Source organism: Carya illinoinensis, chromosome 2 (genome assembly GCF_018687715.1).
Source record: "Carya illinoinensis cultivar Pawnee chromosome 2, C.illinoinensisPawnee_v1, whole genome shotgun sequence".
NCBI classification, from domain to species: Eukaryota; Viridiplantae; Streptophyta; class Magnoliopsida; order Fagales; family Juglandaceae; genus Carya; species Carya illinoinensis.
The window spans coordinates 16,639,947-16,664,585 of NC_056753.1; the positions used below are offsets into that span (position 1 = coordinate 16,639,947).

General features: G+C 40.5%; 2 protein-coding genes across 2 annotated transcripts; one reads left to right on the forward strand and one right to left on the reverse strand.

The window, feature by feature from the left end:
* The first annotated feature begins 1,131 nt into the window (after window positions 1-1,131).
* On the forward strand, window positions 1,132-5,172 carry LOC122300200 (ras-related protein RABA5c-like). Its single transcript, XM_043110699.1, has 2 exons — window positions 1,132-1,666; window positions 4,644-5,172. Exons 1-2 carry the CDS (start codon window positions 1,330-1,332, stop codon window positions 4,964-4,966), a joined length of 660 nt encoding a protein of 219 aa, XP_042966633.1. The 5' UTR covers window positions 1,132-1,329; the 3' UTR covers window positions 4,967-5,172.
* A 13,019-nt stretch (window positions 5,173-18,191) lies between these two features.
* LOC122300201 (pirin-like protein) lies at window positions 18,192-20,443 on the reverse strand. Its single transcript, XM_043110700.1, has 7 exons — window positions 20,073-20,443; window positions 19,841-19,890; window positions 19,706-19,744; window positions 19,557-19,585; window positions 19,344-19,406; window positions 19,132-19,235; window positions 18,192-18,778 (listed from the first exon to the last, which is right to left on the reverse strand). Exons 1-7 carry the CDS (start codon window positions 20,186-20,188, stop codon window positions 18,295-18,297), a joined length of 885 nt encoding a protein of 294 aa, XP_042966634.1. The 5' UTR covers window positions 20,189-20,443; the 3' UTR covers window positions 18,192-18,294.
* Between the last annotated feature and the right edge of the window lie 4,196 nt (window positions 20,444-24,639).

Consider the following 24,639-nt stretch of genomic DNA (forward strand, 5'->3'; position numbering starts at 1 on the left):
TGTACAATTTTAAGGGATTTTAATTTTAGACCCTATTTAGATACTTAGAATATCTGAGTATATCTATAAATAATAATGAAATAGTTTGAATTAAAATATTTTATTGGATTTTGAAAAATGAGAAAGAAAAAGTTAAATAGAAATATTATAAAATTAAAAATTTATTTAAATATAATTTTTTAATATTATTTTTGTTTCAAAACTTTATTTTATTTTTTGTATTTTGTTTAGAAATTTATAAAAATTAAAATGATTAAGTAATAATTAAATAAAAAAATAAAAAGAAAATATTTTGCGTTTGACGGATGTTTGATAATGAAATATCAAATAATATTTTAGAATAATTGTATGGCCAAATGAACCATTCTCAAGGGAAAAAAAAAAAAAAGAAACTAAGCAAAAATATACATGTATCCTCTTTGATTATGTTTCTAAATTTTATCATATAAATATTTTATTAAGTGTGCTTTACGTACCATTTGAGAATATAATTTTTTTATGACAATAATTATTCAATTATTTACGTATATTTCCATTACTCTTAATTACTAATTTAAAACAAAAATGAAATTGTTTTATTTTGAATGAAAAAAAGAATAAAACTTATTTAAATTTTATATTTTTTAAATGCATATAAATTATGTTAATATAACCCAATGATATTTCATCCTTTCCGCATCTAAATAAAAAAAAAAAAAAATTCAACGTTTAAAGTGTAATTTGAACAGTGAAATGAGATAAAATGATTTTAAATAAAAGTTAAAAATTAAATAAAATATTATTTATTATTATTATTTTTTTAAAATTTAAAAAAATTGAATTATTTATTATATTTTACGTAAAAATTTTAAAAAATTATAATAATGAGATGAGATTATTTTTATATCCAAAGTAATCGAGTGAAAAAATTTCTCATGGTAAATAATGATGATATGATATCATTTTTATATCGAAGTCCGAAACTTAGAACACAAAATAAAAAATATTTTTAAAATTTCTTATTGTAAATAAGTTAACAGTGCACTAGAAAGGAATGATGAAATTTCTGGTGCCGAGAATCAATTGGGAGAGAGAGAGAAATAAATCCATGATGAAGGCACCACATGCGCAGGGTGTCCATGCCAGCTCAAAAACATCATCATCCATCGTCATTCCACGACCTCCTCCAAAGTTACAGATGTTTCTCCCTCCCTTCCCAAAACTTTCTTTAATTGACAGTAGCCGAGGAGGAGGACGAGGACGAAGAGGTGAAGCATGTCTGTTCATTCATTTCATTTGGCGCTAACTCTCTGAGACGCGAAGTGAGACGAGAAGGGAAGAGAAGAGAAGATGTCATCGGACGAGGAGTCAGGAGGAGAAGAGTACCTTTTCAAGATAGTAATAATCGGCGACTCTGCGGTTGGCAAATCCAACCTGCTCTCCCGCTATGCCCGCAACGAGTTCAACATGCACTCCAAGGCCACCATTGGCGTCGAGTTCCAGACCCAGGTCTTGGACATCGACGGTAAGGAGGTCAAGGCCCAGGTTTGGGACACTGCCGGCCAGGAACGCTTCCGCGCCGTCACCTCCGCCTACTACCGTGGCGCTGTCGGCGCCCTCGTCGTCTACGACATAAGCCGCCGCTCCACCTTCGACAGCATCGCCCGCTGGCTCGACGAGCTCAAGAGTATGTTTTCCTACTACTACTCCCAACTTCAAATTTTTAAATACTTGAGAACTGACTGGACAGAGGTCGATATTATCTTTGATCTGGTTGGTTTTTACGCTTTTCTGGACTCATAGATCTGACCTCGTTATCGTGGGTCTTGGAGACTTCGTTTGGAATTAAGCAACGCTATCCTATCCAAAAGAATCACAATCTTTTTTTATCTGACGTAAAAGCTTCAAACCTCTGTGCGTAATTTACTTACTTGATATATGGTTTATATAATATATATGTGTATATACATATCATATGTATGTATGCCCTTATAAGCAATTCGCTGCCCATAGAGAGGTGTCATTAGCTGGTGTTTCCGTACCATTAAAATAAGCTCTTCGTAGTTTTAGATCTGGGTACAGTCCTACTGATACCCCAAAAAAAAAAAAAAAAAAAAAAAAAACAATTAAAGTAAAAAAATCTGGCCATGGTACAGTTGGTCGGGACTTTGTTTCGTACAACCTGATTCCAATCAAAAAGAAAAAGAGAAAAGGATCTGGGTACGGTCCTGACCCTTTCTGTGTCTTTGCAAGAAGAGTCCTACTCCTACTTGATTCACTGGAATTGCCAATTCAGATGCACTTGTAATATCTCCTTGGCCATAGACCCACTTCACTCTTTCTAGGTTGCTCCGAAATTCTTTAATTACTTTGATAATATTGTAAATAAACGTTGCAAGTATATGAATATAAATTTATGGTTCCATCTATTTGGGTACAATGACATGTCCGCTCTTATAGCACCTGAAGATAATCAATTGTCTGGAAGATCTCTATTAATCCTCTGGAGATTTTCTTTTAACTGAAACGGTATATGTGAAGACGACAATATTGTTTGGTAAGTCATTCAAAGGGCTTAGCTTGCATTAGATGACGGTGGCAAGTGAGGCATAAGTTTCTCTGTTTAGAGTTTCTATGGATACAGCTCAGGAGATTAAAAAAAAACTACATTTTTTGGGCATTTTGATTTCGTAGGATTTGAATCGGTGCTGTAGATATGGATTTAGACTTTTGAACCCATCGATCTTTATCAGTTTTTGTCATAGAAGTAATGCTACAGAGGTCCTGTGGACTAAGGAGCCTGGGAACTCTCCAATTCAGTAGGCGGCAGAGAAAAGCATAAATCCAGATCGTAAAGCATGCAGACAAAGGCATAGGAGTTCACCCACAAGATTAATGTCATTTAAGATACAAAAACAATTGAAGGAGTATGTTACTTTTCAGTATGATGTATTATTATTTCTATAGCCCATGCCTCGATAGGCTCTTTCAGTAAAAGGTGGGGAGAGGAGGGAAGCAGAAATAAAGCAACCAATCTTTGAATTAGAAATTTAGATGGAAGTTGCTATTAGTGATTCTTGCGACTCTATGATTTGACACAGCTTTTAAAAGGTGAAAGTGAGAAGTAATTTGATAATATGACTGGTTCACAGCATATTTGATGACTTATAACTACTTTCTTTTTAGAATAATGATGTTAATACTTACTATTTTACCACTAATTTTACAACCAGCCAACATGAAAATGCCATCTCACGTCAACTGTTAAAGTTTTTTTATTTGCATTTCAAATTTTACGTAGCAACCGTCCATTTTAAAAGAGAGTTGCAAAAGGGTTATATGTATATCATTATTCTTCTTTTTGTGTCAGTAACCCACTATTATAGTTGGCTTGAGTGATCCAGTAGCATGTCCCAATTATATTCATTTTGCATAGCCCGGCAGAAACAAGTTTTTCTTGTGCCCTGTCCACAAGGGGCTCTTCAAATTAAAGTGACATGTCATGGAAAACATGAGTATGGATGAGGATAGCGTGTCCACTTATTTTCAGGTACATACCCAGAAACTGTCCAACTGGGGCTTTCTTGAATACAATCTAATAGGATACCTTCTACATGGTCGATTTAATTTAACGATATCTCGTTGCCAGTCAGATTCTCCTATCCTGACCCTTTTTTTATTTCAATAGACACCTTTTTCCTGACATGTTTGTAAATTTTTTCCATGTTTCCTAATTCAGTAGTCTCCCCCTCTGTCCTAAACTTTAGAGATTGCATTAGTCTAACACACATCCACTTCCACACTTGTAGCTGGGTCCTGGTAATATGGCATGTCCTGGTTGTAATGAAAAGGGGAAAATAAACCTTCATTTGAAAAAAATGAAGAAAGAAGACTGGAAAAGAAAACCCTTCAGTTTTGCTCAAGTGAGTTTTATACAAAGATGCATGAATTGAGATTTCAGTAGTTGATGTTTGATTGAGACCTTAGCATTCGCTGAAGGCAACACTCTTGAAAATCTGATTTAGTCTGATCTTTGGCTTGTTCCTAATGTACATATATATGTCTTACTCTCAATTAGCAACCAGTGTATTGTATGGTATTTTTTATTATTATTATGAATATATCGTAAAGGATTTCTAACTCTAAACTAATTGTTTTTGGGGTAACTTTGAACTTATTGTTAGATGAAGCAAATTTCAATTTATCATTTGTGATGTCATCCCTTTATTCTCTCTCTCTCTCTCTCTCTCTCTCTCTCTCTCTCTCTCTCTCTCTCTCTCTCTCTCTCTCTCTCTCTCTCTCTCTCTCTCTCTTTTTCCTCAAGTTATGACAATCGGGTTACATTGAAAATCTCTCTCACAATCTCTTAATTTCTTTTGTACAGTGAACTTCTAGGTCAGAAAATTATTTAGAAATAGTGAAAGATGAAAATGTTAAATTTCCATCATCCATATTTTTTTTCCTCTGCATGTAATCCCAAGATTCGTAGTCATTCTCATCACCCGAATGTCCAGCTTGCACATCTATTTGCCTTACTGTTTTAGTGTTATATCCATTGCTTACTCATCAAAAGAATAAGAAGCATTCTTACACGTTCTAAAATTATGGTAGGCTCTTTTATTTGATTTAAAGGGGTTCTAAGTTTGACTGAAACAATCGTGCAGCTCATTCTGAAACAACCGTGGTGAGGATGTTGGTGGGGAACAAATGTGATTTGGAGAATATCAGGGCTGTGAGAATTGAGGAAGGCAAAACCCTGGCAGAAGAAGAAGGATTGTTTTTCATGGAGACATCTGCCTTGGATTCAACAAATGTTAAGAAGGCTTTTGAGATTGTTATTCGAGAAATATACAACAATGTCAGCAGGAAGGTCCTGAACTCAGATAGTTACAAAGCCGAATTGTCTTTCAACAGGGTAAGCCTTGTTAATAATGGGGCTGGCGGATCAAAGCAAACTGCAAACTTGTTTTCTTGCTGTTCCAGGTGATCTCTGCTATTGTTTACTGGAAGTGCACAAGTTGAGGGCTTATGGTTGTTAACTTTATCTGTTTAGTCCATTTGATTGGTTGTTGTAATGTTTGTTTATTGCCTTTTTTCAATCACTAAATAAGTAATGTATTTATATATATTTTTTCCATTGAATACAAGAAACCAGTAATTGGACAAAATAAAGGGACAGCCATATTCTTTTTATCTTCTCTAAGTTTGTGTTGTGCATCTCGGGGATGTAAATTTAGCTGGTAGATTTGTTAACATAGAGTCCTTAAACAAGCAAGTCACTGCAGATGGTATACCTACTTTGTAAAGAAATTTGAATACTGTTCACTTCTTAAAAAATATGATGAAAAGTTATATGCAGTTTAGAAACAAGCTCCAGAGCATCATCCTAAATATCAAGTACCTCCCTTATTAACTCTACTTTCGCCAAACAACAATTCCACCACAATTTTATAGTCAGATTCCAACCTCACAGTCCGCCAATTCGTAGCAGCACATAGGGCCAAACCATCAAAAAACAGCTCTGACCTCAGCCCTGACCATAATAAGTTGAGAAACCAAAAATCCAAAAATCTGCTATAAACATCTCTAAGAACACCTCTGCCTAATCCTAGCTTCCAAAGCAATTATAATCCACATTCAGCTTAATCCAACCATCCAAAGGCTTCTGCCACTTCACAATCTGGATCTGAGATCCTAGGGGCAGAAGACGATTCCATCTTGAAACGATGCCGTTTGTTTTAAAATCAAACGGCATCATTTCACATAATTTTTTTTTGATATGTTTTGCATAAAATGACGCAATTTGGTAAATACCAAACAACATCATTTCAGTTATGTGTTGTATACTATATAGGCTAAAAATGACGTCGTTCCACTTAAACTCAGTTAAATTTGAGTTCCACTTAAATTAATTAGAATGGCATTTTTTTGAGAAGGTGTATTAAAAAAGAAAGATTTATATCATTGGCTGATTCAGCGGTCCGGTCTAGCTTCAAACAGAGACTGAACCGCTAAATGTTGGTTTCTTCAATTATCCACCGCACGCCGATGGTTCTCCACCGGTTCCTAATGCGGCCGGTCGATTCTTGTCGGTGGCGACCAATTTTATCAATTCTTGTACACCCTTGGCTACAAGTCTTGAAACAGAGGCCAAGTTGATGGAGCATTGACCTGTCACCTCCCACTCTCTTCACTCTTAGAAATAGAATTAGTAAATCCTAGAGCATACATATGATGTGTAATTATGCCTTTACCATAACTTCCAGCTGATGATTGAAGCTAGCAATCTAGGGACCACACCAGCTAGAGTACTAGAGCTTGCCTTATTGAACCATAAGAGCACTTTATGCTGCCAAGGTTGTCTTTCGAGAAATCTTTATCCCATCCGTTGTTAAAATGTCTCCAAACCTTAGAAGCAGTCTCACTTGTGCTTGCTAATTATGTTTGGTTGCTCAAATTCTTATGAAAACAAAATGTTAAGGATGTGTTTCGTACGCCTTTGGGCCAGACCACTCAAGTTCTCGGGTCTTCACTTACCTGCACACACAAAACCACTCCCAACTCCAGTAGCGCAATGGGTCACCAGATGGAGCCTCCGATGCTTAAGTCAGTCTCGTTATAGGACAATTCTCAAAATACCGGGAGTGTTATCCAGATTACCGTCCTATGGTGATCAAAGAGGGATACTTATACCTGTCCCCAAAGTAGCTCCATACCTTGCCCCCCTTGAGTGTCCTCTGCCAGAGCCCCATAAATGTGACTTGGCCTGAAGGGGGTCAGATTGTACTGTCCCATTGAGGTGGTGTGCTGCTTCTTCCCTGGTGATAGGGGTGCTGAGTGTCTCTTGGGTCACAGCCCACCCGGCCAATCGGCCTGACCCAGAGTTGGATGGGCTTAGGTTTGGCCTTAGGCATGATGGCATCCTTTCTTGAGTTGGGCTGAACTCTTTAGGGGAAATTTTTCCCTAACAGTTACCTCGCCAATTCCTATCGGAAGACTTCGATGGGAATTCTAGCAATTAACGACTCCTCGGCTTCTGGCAAGACTCAATCGAAATCTTGTTTCCTTCCTTGTTGCTCAATACCCGAGGCAAGCGGTGATGGCCCCTCGTACAATCGGGTCCTCGATCAGGCGGATTGGCTATTTACTTCCCCTCTGAGTAACATGCTCAGACAGCCTCTTTATCACACCCATCGTGATCCATGTCGTTTCGTGTGCTCGATGGTTTGGAATTGCCCTTACCACGTCCCTTTCTGTCGTTTCAAATTCGTCAAGATCAGGTGACTACTTTGCCCCAATAGCCTAGGCATTCAAACCGTCTCTTGATCAGCTATATATAGTCCTGGAGAAAGGCTGGGTGTCTATCGCCTCCAGACCTTCTACATTGTTTTGCTATTGCTAGAGACCTTGGACTTTAGCTACACTGTCTTTCATGGCTCCCAAAAAGTTTGCCCACCCTGCTTCAAAGGGCTCAAGAGACCATAGGGCCACTGGGTCTTCCAGTCAGGCCTATTCGCCTTCTGGGGCAGGGGGCGCCAAGGTTCTCGCAGAGAGCCGAAGGTTTGCTGGGTCTTCGTGGCGCTCTGTGGTGTTCCCTCTGAGCTAGAGAACCTGTAGAGAGAGTTTGGCATTCCGGAACGTGTCGTTCTTGAGGTTCTGCAGTCAGATGAAGGAGTTGTGGATTTTGAAGGGTATGCCTACAAAGTGGCACTATTCCCCTCCATGTTTGCGATGATGGTCTTAGGTTACCCTTCTGCCTTCCAGAGTGCGATGTGCTGGACATGGTCGGTATGGCACCCAACTAACTCCTCCCTAATGCTTGGAGAATTCTGGTGGGTTGCTGCGTGATTTGGCAGCTGGCCCTAGAGGAAGCTCACGACACTTGGCCTGACCTCACTGGCATGGAGTTCTTCCTCACTCACTCAATGTCAAAGAGGAGGGGTAACCTATGCGACTTTGTTCCTGCTTACCCCTTAGTTCACCTCGAACGAGAATATGACAGGAGGACCCCTGGCTTCAAACAATTCTTCTTCACTTCCGGTCCTGGGTAGGGGTACCCCCCGGGGTAGTTTGTGGGGTAGAACTACCCCATTCGGGCAAATTGGGAGGTGGTGCCGGAGGGGATGCTCCCTAAGTAGCTGACGACGCTGAAGGAGGCCCGCCGCATCGAGGTTGCATGGGAGTGAGTCGCTGCCAAGATGAGCCGGATTTTGATGACGGCGAGGCCCCCTGATTCTATAGTCAATCTTCCTTGGGATCTTCAGCCCACCAGCCTCACTCACAAAGCGGTGGGGGAGGGATTGGTGCTCTCTTGCATTTGGGGGTGTTACTTCGTGCCCCACAAACGGTTGGGGGGGGGGGGGCAGTGTTTTCTCGCTAGGTCGAGCTTCTCCCTCATCTTCCGCAGTTGCCGGCCACATGGCTCTACTCTCCCCAGAGGGAAGGTGCCTGGCCTCCTCGTTTTTCAGTGCCTCCCAAAACTACTCCTTCCAGAGTCAGCCGAGCCAGGGAGGGCCACTCTAGGCAACCCTTGTGGGGTGTCTTGGACTCAGGCATCCTTTGGCTAGCGTTTCAGGTTCTTTTGGTAAGGTCTGATCCCGAACTTAGATTTTCTTTTCCCAGCACTCTTTTGATGCTTTTCTTGTGATTTTATTGGATATTTGCTTGATAGGTCAATGGTCGGCCGTTGACCCCAATGGTGAGTGATCAGGGTGGGCCTGGCTCTAGGGATCTTCGGCTTCTTTCCGCAGTTCCCATAGTCTCCCCTCTACTCACGGTCGACATGAGGCTCCCCAAGGGGCATACGGGTCTCACTCCGTACTTGAGGGAGTGGCTGTACGACGAAAATTTGAGTTACGGGGGTCCCAAGAAGAGGTTGCCATGTGTTATCTTGATATGGTATGCGAGTCAGAGTACTGGAGACCCTGGAGGGGATGCTCTTCAGTAAGACGGAGGAGCTGGAGGAACTCCGAGTAGCGCATGCCTCTCTCTCCAGAAAGTATGATTCTGCGGTATCTTCTTGTAAGTTCGCCAAAGGCAAGTTCCTGAAAATCAGTCAGGACTTCTTTAAGCGGGTGAAGACCATTAACGCCCTGAAGGCTGAGAGGGAAGAGATGCGGTTGATGCTTCAGTAATAGCGGCTAGAGCTGTCAAGAATGCGGCTGGTCAGGGACAAGGTGTGGCGCCACGGGTTCCTTTATGGTAGGGAGATGCTGAGGATATATCTATTGACAAACCCCGGGTGTGAATTGCTTTTGCTGGACCCTGAGTTCCCGGCTCTAGGCCCTGTTGCCTTAGAGGCCAAGGCTCAGATAGGGTTGGATTTGGTCCCCAGTGCGTTTACGGATGTGCTCGAGGCACCAGCAATGGTTAGGATGGCTTTGGAGGTGGACCCTGCCAAATTGGAGGAGGAGTCATAAGTCGGCTGGGAGAGCTTTGTTACGTTTTTTCTCCTTTATTCGCATGTACATACGCATAGAACCTTTATTCTTGATATACTGTTGATTGGGAAACCTTTGTTTTGGGCTGATTTATTTAATCTGGTTATGTTTGTGGCGCATGTGCCCCCTTGACTCATGCCCTGGGCTTTTCTCTTTTACTTCCTTTCTTCTTCTTCTCTCTCTTTCTTTTTTTATTTTTTTTATTTTTTTATGTTGGTTTCTCATTTTTTTTGGATTGCATTGGTAGCAAACGCTATGTGTTCCTTTGTAGACGAATTAATAAGTAAAGACGTGCATCTTTCTTTCCCAAGGGGACTCTTCGAATTCTGCTCTTTTGTTGTCATTGTCGTACCTGCCTTTCAACCTTCTCAAAGGAATGAGTTTATGGCTGGCGTTTCTCATGTAGACTTGGAAGGATTTTGTCCAATCAGGCATCCCTCTGCTGGTTGTCCTGCCTCGATGGTGTGGATGCTGTTTCCCCATGCATGCCACGAAATATGTGCTAGAGGTTTCCGCAAGATTCATGTTTGACCTGATGGAGCTCTTCGATGAGTATATACTTTGAACCTCGGGATGTGAACCATTGTTCCCAACCTATATATAAGCCTTCCCTTCTTCACTCCTTTCCACTAGATTTTCCCCTCTACTTCCTCAATTGTTCTGCAATCTTTTCTTCCCCTCCCCCCCCAACTGTACTCATATTGGTCGCTCTCAGCTCCGACGGGCTCCTTGGCTCTGGGTTGGCCTTCTGGTGCCGAGTCTTGCGATGGGTTTTTTCGTCTCAAGGTTCTTTCTGCAGTTTATTGTTATTCCTTATATCATGGTTGGCTCTCATGGGCGGGGCCGTCTTCTCCTACCCCAGGCCTTCGTCACCCAGTGCGGATGGACTCTTTGGGTTGTTATTTCTCCTTGGGTGTGGACCCACACCCCGCCGAGCCTAGCTTGGATTTTCTTGTTGTCCTTTCTCTTTTGTATCTCTTTGTGTGGTTTCTTGCTGTTGTGTCGTGATCTTTTGGTTGTAATTGTCTTGGCAGTTGATGAATAAAATTCTCTTTACGCATGCCTTTCATGGGCCGCAATGTACCGTTCATTTGCTCTCATCACGGTAAGTTGATGATCATCCTACCGGTACCCTGTTGGGCATAACTAACCTTCTGCCCTTGTCGGCCCCTGAGACCATTTGTAGTGCAACCTGCTTGCGATCTTGCCAATAAGGTTTTCATCTTTCTTGAATTAAGCAGCACAGCTAAAGTCATGATGAGAATTCCCTAGATGCGTTGTCATGTTGACTTGGCATTTTTTCAGCAGATGGCTGGGTAGTGCGTAAGCTAAACCCAACCAAGTCTGTCTTGCCGATCCAGTGTGGTAGGACATTGGGGCCTCTACTGGCTTGGGCTGGTTTCCTGACAATTAGCTCTTCCGCGCTGGGAAGCCTTTGTTCATTCTCTTATGGGAGTCCCTGGAGCATTCCCACATGAGGTGCGTGGCCTCGGGGGAGGTTAGTCGTTCCCTCAGGCTAGCTTTCTTTCATTCCCTCATGGGATCCAGCGGAAGGAGCATGGCCTTAGGGGAGGTTCGTTAGTTGAGTTGGGTAGTTCAGGGACTATCCCACGCTTCTCCAAATGAGAGGTAGGGATGCCTCAAACCGCACCCTCCCCTTTAACCCTTTGTGGCAGTCATTATCCCTTTGCCACGAGGGGATGGGGTATTGTTTGGGCAGCCTCGGGACTGGTTCCAAGCTCGTCCGCGGGGAAGGTCGGGGTGGCATTGAGCCAGTCCCGCCTATTGGCCCACACGTGGAGGGACTCTGTTCGGACATTTTGCTATTGGACCTACTCCCATCTGTTGGATCCGACAGGAAAGGGGAGTTAGGACCGGGCTGAAGCCGCATCCACTCCTTGTCATGACAAAATGAGGTATGTTCGAGTTGCCTCAGGGCTGAACTTGCTCTCCACCGCAGGGGAGGTGGTCTAATTCGGGGTTAGTTCCACCTGTTGACTGATACGGGGAGTAAGTCTATTCAGGCAGTCCCTAGCTGGACCTGCTCCAGTTGGTCGACGTCTATGACAAGGTCACTTCGTATGTCAGCTGTTGAGGACATGCCGCTCTCCTCAATGGGAGGGACCGAGCAGCCCTTTGGCATTACACCCGTCCCTTTGGTTCTCAGAGGGAGGTAAGTCGGAAGGCCTAGGAGCTCCCCTCACTTCACCGCGATGGGGATGGGGTCATTTTCGATTCGCCTTAGGGCCAGACTCTCGCTCCTTAGCAGGGTAGGTTGGGATGGCTCTAAGCCAAACCCACCTGTTGACCCATGCGTTGAGGGATTCCGTTTGGGCAGTTTGTCTGATCGGACCCACTCCCATTCTTTGATCTCACAGGGAATGTTAGTTAGGACCGGGCTGGAGCCGCGTCCACTCTTCGTCATGATGGAAATGGGTATGTTCGGGGTCGTGGTCTAACCCAAGGTTAGTTCCGCTTGTTAACCGATACGGGGAGGAAGTCTGTTTGGGTACTCCCTGACTGGACCCGCTCCCATTGGTCGACACCCATGACGAGGGTCACCTCATGTGTCATTCGGGATTAGCTGGCTTCCCGCCTAGGGAGGGATCGAGCAGCCCTTTTGCATTACACTCGTCCCTTTGGTACCCCAGTGGTGAGGTTGGTCATAGAGGGCCGAGGGGCCATTCGCATCTCCGCCATGATGGGACGGGGTCCCTTTCGAGTAGCCTCAAGGCTAGACCCGCGCTCCTATGTAGGGGAGGTCGGGATGGCTCGAAGCTGATCCCGCCTGTTGACCCACGCATAGAGGGATTTCATTCAGGCAGTTCGAGACTAGATTTGCTCTCGGCCATTGACATTGCGGGAACAGTTATTCATACAAACATTGGGATTGTGTTCTCTGTGGCACAGTTCTTGAAATAATTACGCATTTCTCATTAATGGAGGCTACACCGGTACCCGTGGGGTCAATGATAACAAGGAAATATAAATGCATGTTTTGGGCATTATCGATAAAACATTCTAGATGTTCGGCGTTCCATGGGTGTTATAATTCATTCCTGCAGGAATCCCGCAGCCAGTAAGCCCCAGGGCGGTTGCTGGCGACTACCACATAAGGGCCTTCCCATTGTGGTCCAAGCTTGCTTTATTCCTTGGCCGCTACCCCCGTCTTCTTTAGCATGAGGTCCCCTACCTTGAATGACCTAGGGCACACCCTTCGATTGAAACAACGCTCCATTTTATTTTTGTATGCTACCATCATTATCTCAGCTTCTTCTCAAACCTCCCCCACCAAGTTGAGCTGTTCTTCCAGGCGTCGATCATTAGAGTGTTGCTCATAGTGGCTCACTCGGTGAGTTGGGATGTCGACTTCCACTGGTGGCATGGCCTCATGACCATGTGCCAAGGTGAATGGGGTCTCATTGGTCGGTGTCCTTATGGTCGTCCGGTAGGTCCATAGGATGGCTGAGAGCTCCTCAAACCAAGCCCCTTTCTGATCACTCAGTTTCTTCTTTAATATATGTAGCAGGGTTTTGTTGGTGGCTTCCACTTGACCATTCGACTGGGGATGTCCCGGTGACGAGTATCGAAACTTGATCCTTAGGTCCAAACACCACTCTTGGTAATGGTCTGAGTCAAACTACCTTCCATTATTAGACAGGATGCAGCGGGGCGCCTCGAACCTGCAAACGACACTCTTCCATAGGAAGCGAGTAATGTTATTGGTTGTGATTGTTGCCAGCGCTTCAGCCTTAACCCATTTGGTGAAGTAATCCATCACCACCACCATGAATTTTACCCCACCTTTTCCTGGAGGAAGGGGTCCCACTAGGTCAACTCCCCACTACATGAATGGAGAAGGAGAGTCTATCAGTGCCAGTTTCGTTGGCGGGTGATGGATGATCCCCACGTACTCTTGGCATTTCTTGCATGTCCGCATATACTCCTTGGCATTCCTCAAGGCGTGCAGCCAGTAATACCCAGGCCACGTTGCCTTTTCCGCTAGTATCCTTCCCCCATCATGATCCCCACAGATTCCCTCGTGTATCTCTGCCAACACCTGCTAGGCTTGCTTGCATGAGACGCATCTTAACAGGGGCACTGTACCCCCTACGGTATAGCACTCCATCGACTATGGTGAATCTTACCATTTGATATCTTGTCTTCCTTACATTTTTCTTGTTGTCGGGCACCTTATTGTCATTCAGGTATTGCCAGATGTCCTGTGCCCATTCGAGCACACTTAGTCCTACCTCCAGCAGCTCAATCCCTATAGGAGGCACATCCACGGTCCGCAGGACGGCCGAGTCCGGCTTTTGGGCAGTCCCTTGTTTGGACGAGGTTTTTGCCAACCTGTCTTCCTTATCATTTTTTGCTCAAGGAATTTGCTGAATCTAGAAATATTGGAAGTGGTCATGCTCAGCTTGCACCATCGCCAAGTACTTTCTCAACTTCTTGTTCTTCGCCACGAACTCTCCTCTCAAGGCTCTCGCTATCGTCATGCCAAGGAGAAGGGCCTCATACTCTACCTCGTTGTTGGTGGTCTTGAATGTCAACTTGACGGCATAGTCATCCTCCTCCCCCTTGTTTGTGATGATGTGAAACCCCACTCCCCCTTCAGTTTGGAAAGAAGAGCCATCAACGAAGACTTGCTAGGGCTTCATTGGCGGTGCACATCATTCCTCATTGGGATAACCAGAGAACTCCACAATGAAGTCAGCCAGAACTTGCCATTTTAAGGAGGTGCAAGGGGTGTATTCTATATCGAGTTCACTCAACTCTACTACCGAGTTCATGAGGTGGCCAGGGGCTTCTGGTTGTTGGAGGGCTTTTCGTAGGGGGGCTTCTGTGATGACCTTGACTGGGTGCACCTAGAAAAATGGCAGGAGCTTGCGGGTGGTTATTATCAACGCAAAGGAGAGCTATTCGACCCAGGTGTACCTGACCTCTGATCATTTGTATGCTCGACTCACATAGTAGATTAGCCTTTGGACCCTGTTGGGCTCTAGCACCAAGGCCGAGGAAACAATTTGCGGAGAAACAAATAGGTACAGAGTCAATGTTTCTTTGCACTAGGGTTGGGTATTGCTTAAGGGCAGTGAATGCTGCGTCGCATTCTTTGTTCCAGTTGTGGGCCTTTCGCAGCACTCTAAAGAAAGGTAGGCACTTGTCTGTCAACTACAATATGAATCAATTGAGGGCCGCTAAACTGTAGGCTAGCTTCTGCACGTCATTAATACTTCTGGGGGAAGGCATATCCAAGACGGCCCTTACTTTTTCAAGATTGGCCTCAATTTCTCTTTCTGACACAATAAACCCTAGGAATTTTCTTGAGCCCATTCTGAATGTGCACTTGGCGGGGTTTAGTTTCATTTTGTATCATTGTTGCATTGCAAAGGCTTCTCAAAGGTCCTCCAGGTGTTGAGCCGGGGTCTTACTTTTCACTAACAGGTCATCCACGTATACTTCCATATTGGTTGACCAGTCACTAATAGGTAGCCCCTACATTTTTCAAACCGAACGGCATGGCGGTGTAGCAGTATAATCCTCTGTTGGTGATGAACGATGTCTTTTCCTTATCACCGGGGTACATGCAGATTTGGTTATACCCCGAATAAGCATCCATAAAGCTTAATAAGCGGTGGCCGACCGTAGAGTCTATAATGAGGTCGATGCGGGGAAGTGGGAAGCTATCCTTGGGGCATGCCTTGTTCAGATCCGTGAAGTCCACACACATTCTCCACTGACCGTTGTGCTTTTTGACGAGTACTACATTGGATAGCCAGTCCGGGTAGTGCGCCTCTTGTACAAATCCTGCTATTAGTAAGCGGTCTACTTCGAGCTCAATGGTGGTGTTCTTTTTCGTGCTGAAGCTCTTGCGCTTCTGCCTCACTCCTCTGGCTTTGGGATCCATGCTCAGATGGTGTTGCATGATGGCTGGATCGGTTCCCAACATGTCTTCATGAGTCCATGTGAAGATGTCCCGATGTTCAACAAGCAACCGTTGCAACGCCTCTCTTGTCTCAGCATTGATCCCTGTTCCGACCCTGACGATCGTGTTGACTCGGTCTGGGTCAAGCATAATTAGCTCCAAGAGGTCATTCGCCTCTGCCTTTCTTAACGTGGACTCATCTCTCGCGTCACCCTTGATAGGGGAGCAGTCAGGGGCCGGTGGTGGGGTTGGGAACACCTCTTTGCTTGACGAGGTGGCCTCGACTCCCCCTTCATCACCTCCTGGCCTGGGGCTTGCTTCATTCTGCCAAGTGGTCATCCCGATTTTCTGTCGGGTTCGTTCCCTTCTTGGCTCCTTGGTCGTCACTTCCCTTCGCTATTCCGTCACACCTTTAGGCCCTCCGATAGTGGACTCCTACTGGCGTGCAAAGGACACGTTCAATTGTAAAATCAGTTGGATCCCACAGACGACACCAAATGTTAAGGACATGTTTTGTACGCCTTCGGATTAGACCACTCAAGAGCTCGGGTCTTCACTTACCTGCACACACAAAACCACTCCCAACTCCAACAGCTCGGTGGGTCGTCGGTGGAACTTCCGATACTTAAGTTAGTCTCGTTTATAGGAAAATTCTCAGAATACTGAGAGTGTTGTCTAGATTACCTGCCCCCAAAGCAGCTCCATACCCTGCCCCCCCTTGAGTGGCCTCTGCTAGAGTCCCATAAATGCAACTTGGCCTAAGGGGGTCAGATCGTATTGTCCCATTGAGGTGGCGTGCTGCTTTTTTCCTAGCGATAAGGGTGCTGAGTGCCTCTTGGGTCACGGCCCACCCAGCCCGTTGGCCTTACCAACGTCCTCTTGAGCTGGGGGTAGCTATAGTTATGTGGCCCTGAGTTGGATGGACTTAGATTTGGCCTTGGGCTAAATGACATCCTTTTCGGGGTTGGGCCGAACTTCTTAGGGGAATTTTCCCCTACCACAAAATAGACTCCGTTTCGAATCTCTTTTATATTGTAAAATGGATTGACATAAGTCCAAATGGACCTATTGGACTAGTGCCACGTGTCATAATTAAAGATAAGGAATACGTGTCGATCCAGTTCTTACTTGACAAAGTCGAAATCGTGAAAATGAATCTAATCTTTCTTTGTCTCCATCTCAGGAAAACTCAATTTATACATCTTCCTAGGTTTCTTTTTCAGTATGCTCATGTTTTAAACAAACGAGACAAAAATAAATAAATAAATAAATAAATAAATATAAATATAAAAATAAAAAACCAAAACTCAGCCACCTAGAGAGGATATGGCTGGCCTCCTACAATAGGATGGATAGTAGTTGTTGAGATTGTCTCATAGGTGGACACATATACGATGTTGAATATGGTTGAAAAGCGATGCTCAAGATAACTGGAAGTGAACCATTATCGCTCTTGTTGTCTCTGTCATCATTATTATTATTATTATTATTTTTATAAAGTAGACAGCAAATTCGAACTTAATTATGGCTATTGTGTTCCCTTTGTTTTTCTAACTCACATAGGTTTTTTGTTTTTCTTTTTTGTAATAATCACTAAGGTTTTCTTGTTTGGCCGTCTTTGTCTTATCTTGTGCTAATACAAGGGTATGGGATGAGAAACTCCAAACAAAAATCCCATTAAATTCAACCAAAATAGAAAAGGGGCAATAGACCACAAGGTTCAAGCTCTTTGTTCCTCCAAAAAACAAAGGTTTCATTGATTGTTTGCCGACATGAATTTATAAATGATGCACTGTAGACTTGTAGTCGATTGTGGTAGTTTTCTAGCACAAAGGATGAATTTATAAGAGCATGAGTAAAATCAGTAGGTTTAAGACTTATGGTAGTTTTCTAGCGTTTCAACAATACTAGCACACGAGCCTCGCGCACCATCAACACACAGGTCGGGGGGTGCAAATTTGGAACCATGAGTTGCAAAAGAACAATTGCATTTGCATCGTAGCCTGAAGCTAACGCGTAGCAGGGCGACAAGTGAGGCTCACTTACTATTCTTTTGACTATTGTGATAACCATTTCTTAAAGATCAATGATCACAGAGCATATTGTGGGGTACATGTAAGCTGAAATCAAGCCAGAGAAAACCGTATAGACAATGACCTCTTGGCTCTTTTCCCGCCTTATCGGCTGTCAAGAGGGAATGTTTTTATTTTCTTGAGTTATTATGTTTTCATGTCGGTATGTAGGACATATCATCTATATGACTTAAATAATAAAATTTAATTTATAAGATTCAAATTTTAAAATTTATTTTAGTTTATAATTTTTTTAATTCTTTTTCCAGTTAGAAAGGGGGAAGAATGTCTTTAAAGACGGAGAAAAGCTGGCAGTGCACCTTTTGCTTGCCTGTAGTGTAAACTAGCCACCCAATCCCTCCCAATGGTGTGACCACGTGAATAGATCCTGGGTGGCATCAACCGAAATTCTCATTCAAAACTGTCTCTCTCTCTGTACTGTTTTCAGCAATTATATTCTAGGTGGAGGGTCACCTAATATATGGGCGTGGACATTACGGAGAAGGCAACCAACAAGGGAAGCCAACTTCACCATTTTCACTGGCATCAATAATAAAAGAAGAAGAAGAAGAAGAAGAAGATATGATACAAATAATCCAAAAGTAATATCAAATTTCAAACCATTAACTAACACTGATTCAAAACGAAAAGCAATAATAAAAACTGTGGTTGAAAACTTGTAATTGAGAGATTAACAAGATAAGCACGATTTCAGTTATAAACATATTTCAATCCTATTTGCTCCACTGTGAGCAAAATCCTTCTTTGTTTTTTTTTTTTTCTGACTTCTTTATTTCTTTGTCTGCTTATTTTGACTTTTTTTTAAAGGTGTTGGACTGTGCTTTTGATGGTCAGATGCGCTTATTTTAACTCATTGAGATCTCCAGCTTCTGGCCATTTCAAACCCATTTTTGGCATAGTGGTAGTCCTCAATAGTCCTATTGATTTCAGCTTGAGTGTTCATCACAAATGGACCGTGCTGAACCACTGGTTCATTGAGTGGCTGCCCTCCAATCAGCACAAATCTCAGTTTACTTGAAGATCTGTTCCACACGCTTACACCGTCTCCAGGACCCAGAACCAGGACATGGTGAGCTGCCACAGGAGATGAATTTGGGATTCCAAAAACCCCTTCCCCTTCAATTATATACACGAAGGAATTCCATGATTCCGGGATATTCTGATGAACTTCAGCTCCAGGTTTTAATGTGAAATCCAGATACATTGTGGGTGTTCTGGTGTAAACTGGAGATTGGACTCCCATGGATTCTCCTGCTATAACTTGGACCTCGACCCCATCTTCCTCTGCCCTTGCTATCTCGTGATTGGGAAGCTCTTGATAACTTGGTTCAATCCTGATTGGGGGAAAAGCATATTAATCAACTGCCGTTATCAAAGACAACCTGGGTTTTTGCTGAACTGGGATAATTTTCAATTAAAATCATCAATTTGCTGATTCCTAAATTCTGAGTCACAGAAATCATGTCGCATGGAGTGATCAAAATCATTCACTTTATTCAGAAATTTCCAAACTTGAAAAGAAATTGAGTCATGGGTATATTAGTATTTTCATAGACTTGGAGAGTACAAAGTCATGCAGACATCGGTGGAGAAGTTGGCTAGTGGGGCTAATGAACTTATAAAATGAGCGATTCATAAATTGTAATTTGAAAATAAAGTCATTGCTAATGGAAAGAAGATTTCTTACATTTTGTCTCTGGAGGATAAATTGATCCAAAGCTGTAAACCATTTGAAGTTCCTTCACCTGCAGGCATTTCTGAGTGAACGATTCCTCTGCCTGCTGTCATCCACTGCACAAAAGTCATATGAAATAAATACGAAGAGTGTCACACGATAAAGCTTTTTTTCTAGTTTTCTAAAAGAGAATAGACTGCAACTGCTATGGGCCTATGGCTTACCTGCACATCACCTGTTCGAATTGTACCCTTATGGCCAGCAAAATCTTGATGAGTAATCCCTCCCTAGAATCCGAAAAGAAAAAAACACAAACTTTAATTTTTTTACTTTTATGGGCAAACGTAGTTACATTAAGATTGCAGGGAGTGGATCATCTGGGTCATTGACAGAGAACAGAGAGACATCATGAAACTAAACATTGAGAGAAGGTATACCTGCAACATGTATGTGACAGTTTCAAAACCTGTAAAAGAGAATTCACATCAGATAAAGGCAAAGTAGTACACACGGATACAATCATGATTCATAAATACGTATAATTCTTCCACAAACAACAGTGAGATTAATTGGATGAATGCAGAACCTCGGTGTGGATGATCAGGGAATCCGGCAGGAGGAGTCACTGCAACATCAAACATCCAACAATCTTAATACCAAATGAATCAACGGAAGGTAAATTTACACTTGAAAGAACATCAGATTGCAATCAAGTGTATACCTGAAAAATCATCCAACATTAAAAATGGATCCAAATTCTTCAATTCACTCCTGAGAATCAGATGCCCAACAAGAAACGAACCCACAAAATGATCAAAAGCAGGTGATAAAATCGCAAGAACAATTAACCATCGACCAAAATTGAATATTTACTCCAAAGAGAGTTGATTAACAGAACTATTTCTTTAAAGAAAAAAAGAAAGAAAGAAAAGGCCGAAGAAACGCAAGAATACCGTCCAATGCCTCTCCTAACAACAGCACCATCACCCTCACGTTGAAGTTTGGCCAAAATCTTCTTGGCCACCAATCTGGGTCTGTCAAAAGAAGGAGCTTTATCCGAATCAGACATGAGAATTCAGATGGTTGGCAGTTGGCCCTGTTTGTTGTAAGTTGGCTTTGTAAAATAACAGTTGCTTGTGGTTGAATCTTGGTGCTTGGCTTTCGTATGTGTTTATGCCTTTCAAAAACTTGATCCCGGTTGTTGTATTTATACCGTACAGAGGGAATGTGGGAGAGGAGAAATGTCTAGGAAGACCGGAAGAGAGAGAGAGAGAGAGAGGAGGATTCGGTGGGGGGAAACATTGGTTTCCGACACAACAACGAAATTGGAGGCGTGGGGAAAAACATATTGTGTGGGGACCCACTTCGCCTCCAATACGATGTGATGATCTCAAGCTTGTGTCACGATGATGGAGGTGAAAACATAAAACCTCTGGCTTTGTATAACTTTGTTTTCTTTAGAGTTAGGCCAGGTATATATGAGAACTATTTTTATCTCATTTTATTTTATTTTATTTTATTATTAAAATTTTTTAAAATTTTTAAATAAAATATAATAAAAAAATTTAATTTTTTAAAATTTTAAAATAATAATAATTATTATTAAAAAAATATTTTATTTAACTTTCATCTTATCTCAACTCACTATTCAAACTGTAACTTAATCTATAATGAACCAAACGTGTAAAGTACGCTGTCTTTCATGTTATTTAAATGATAAAATTTTATTTATAATATTTAAATTTTTAAATTATTTTTTCAAATAACATTATGTCAGGTAAGTATTTTATTATATATATTTTTTCTATACTAATTTGAGAATAAATTTTTTTACTGTTTGGTTTTCCCTCTCCTATTTTAATATATATTTTTAAAATTAAATTATCTAATACAAGGAGACAGACAAAATATTAAATATTTTCATGGAATCTAAATTACCAAAAAACCTTACACGAATAATAAGCTGTGTGATCTGTATCTCTAAAACTGAACAAAAGTTTTGAATCAGAGAATTAAAAATGATATTTTATTATTTTTCTTTATGATAATTACTTCCTGCCTTGTTTGACTACCCATCTTCAATTGGAACTAAACTAAACATAAGAAAGGACAAATCGGCTTTTTCATTCACTTGATCTGGTCTATCTCACTATTCCCACATCACCGAATAATTAAGAACCATGATTAATGAAGCTTTGCTTTTTTCCATCTTGATATATTATATTTTATATTGCACACCATCATCAATTCAGAGGTGAAGTCTTAAATTACAAAAAATAGCTCACCATCATTGATTTTTTCAATAACAAAAGGTACTGAAAATTTCTAGATGTAAAATGATAAATATCATTATAAGGAAACTGTTTAATTGTGATTAGTTATAATTTTATGTAAAAATGATTATTTTTTATTAAAATAAATCTCATATTTTGGTCGCGCAAATAGTCATTCTTATTACATATATTCGATCACAATTTTTTTTTTTTTTTTTTTGTGTAGTTTGTAGATATAAAGAGTGGGAATAGGTCATGTTGGGTCATGGCGATTGAGTTCTAAGGCAGGCAGGCAACTGTTTTTTTGTTTTCTTTGGAAATGTTGTGGTTGGACCTGAAGGCTAGGCTGGATGGGGCGAAGTTCATGAAGGTTTGAAATCCCAAACTCCAATTTCGACAACTCAGAACGAAGATGAGGCCGACGCCCTTTTGGAACCTAATCTAAATGACATCCATCACACGTTGGTATTACGTTTGCTTATCCAACAACAAAAGACATTGACTTTCCCTCTCTCTATTATGAGAAATGATATTTGTAATCGTCATTGTATAAGCGTCACGTAGTTTTAAAAAAAAAAATAAATTAATGCAAAATTCACATAAAAAAATTAATTTTTTTAATCGTGAATCTCATTTTTTTTAAATGATTATACAATATTTATACATTCCATAATTATACGTAGCATTACTTATATATTATATATTTAGTGTCTTTCCATTTCTCCTATGTAAAAGGGACGACCTGGGATCCCATGATGCAAATCAGATATATCGGTGAATAAGATTTTAAGGAAATTGACTAATTAATTTCCTTAAAATACTTTCTAGTATGAGGTACGCTAGATCTTGGGTCCTATCTACCGTTACGTATTTTAAAGTACAAGGCACCTTCAAAATAGATTAAAAAAAAAATAGAACAAAATTAGACAGGTAGACACAAATATATATATATATATATATATATATACACACACACACTAGGAAAGGACGTCAGTTTAATTTTACATAATTTTTTATTTTCTAAACAAAGAAATTACTTTAAAAAGTAGAAATAATGAATTATAAAAAAAAATTCAACTCATAATCTCCTATACTATATAGTAACATGTGATTTCTCATTTTTATTATTCAATTTAAACATATATATATTGATGTTTAAATATGTGTATTTACGCATCAAGAAGAAAAAAATTACTTATTAATATGTGGTGTGAAGATAATGAATAGAATTTCTTTAAAAAAATTTATTTTAAATCTAATGACTTTATTTTAAATCTAGCCGTTGATTTTTAAATTGAGTCAAGTATTTTAAAATCTTGTAAATATTTTACCAAAATCATTTTAAATGAAATACTTGTAGTGTTATTGAAAAAGACTAATTTTAGGGTAAGCCTTTTTATATTTTGAAGTTATGAAAATAATATAGTTTTAAAAAATTAATTTATTTAAATAATTTTATTATTTTAAGAATATTATTTAATATTGATTAATTTATTTTATGTTAAGAACTCTCATTGTTTAGATGACTCTATTCTTCTAAGAAATATTTATTAAAATTTATCATTTTATTTTGTAATAAAAAATTTTAATTTTAGATCAAGAATAAAAATTTGATTTTAAAATTTAATATTTTTTTTCCTTATCTATTTCTTTCTCTTATTCTTTTATGTATTATTTTCACATCTTTTCCTTTCCTCCGACCTGCGGGCGCCGAGTTCTTTCTTTTTCACATGGGAAGAACAAAAGTCCAAAATATCCCCCTCTTTTCCTTTACCCCCAACCCACCTACCCCCCTCTCTCTCTGTCTCAATCTGTCTCTCTCTCCGCTGACATAGTTACCCAGTTTCTATCCAACCTTTTCACTTCCATACACATACAAAAACAGCCTCCAAAAAGCTGCAATCAGGTGGTCGTTCTCGTTTTGTTATCTTGTGCAAATACTTTGCCTCCATGTGTACTGTTCACACATTCCTAAAGCCTATTGTTTTTCTCTTTGTTTTGGTGGCTTCGTTTGGTTGGTAATGGCGTTGGGAGTCAAACGAGGAGTGGATGGAGTTGGGTTCTTATTTTCTAATGTTGATGGAGACTAACTCGGTTGGCATTGTTGTCCTCACCATCGTCTCACACAGACTCTTCTAGTTTCTTTTTTTCTTTTTTTCTTTTTTACCTATTTTGTAAAAACCTTCAGAAAGGTAGCATTTTTATGAATTTCTTCGTAAATCTGAAGTGTTGTGACGCATTGGTGTTTGTAAAATTGGTGGATTTCATGATTGCATGTGAAATTTGTTCTTCTTCCCTCTGGGTTATTTTTCTTCGCTAATCCGTTTGTTTCTAGGTTGTGTTTTTCTTTTTGGTTCAATTTAAAATTTTGAAACTTATCTGTGGGTTTTCTTTATGGAGGGTGTAGATTTTCATTGGTGTGGTTTAGCGGTAAGGCTTGATGGGTTCTTGTCATTTCTTGGATTATTCTCTACAGTATATACCTCCTCATTGGAAATCGGAGAAGAGTACGACTGGAGCCACCGCCAAATTTTTTTTTTGTTTTATTTTTCAAATCATTTTTTAATACTTTAAATATTTTAAAAAATATAAAAAAATTATAATAATATTAAAAAAAATTTCTTAATCATTAAAGGGGAAAAAAAAAGGCCAGCAGTGGATGATCGGTGTAAAACTGCAAGTGCACAGTATCGTAGTTTTATAATAAAATGATAAGAAGAGTATCGTCCTCAGGGATTGATACTTTACTTTTGCCAAATATTAAAATTATACTAATCTCAATTTTATCTAGAGGAATCACTAAGATTTTTTGTAGTTGCAAATTAAACTAGATCAACTCAAAGAGAAATACGCAAAGGAAATAAAACTGACGTTCGAAGATCAAATTAATGGGAAAGAAAACTTCTAGGAAATTGATTTCACCTAAATCTTCACTATACTTTTCTCATCCAACTAATTTAATTTAGTTCTTTTTGTTCATTAGCAAATCTCTAATTCATCCAACAGCCTCTTTCGATAGTCAATTGAAAATTATTCTTGTTTATCAATTCGCACAAGAATATGCAAGTTAAATAATCAAGAAAGCAATAAGACCAATGATTTAATTACTACATAGGTTCATACAAGTCTTTCGATCTCTATACTTACCTATGCTGAAATATTCAAGATCTACCCTATGATTCCCTCTTTCGATAGCAAATCATAAGATTAATTATCATCTAATCAATGGCCAGTTAATTAGAAGTAA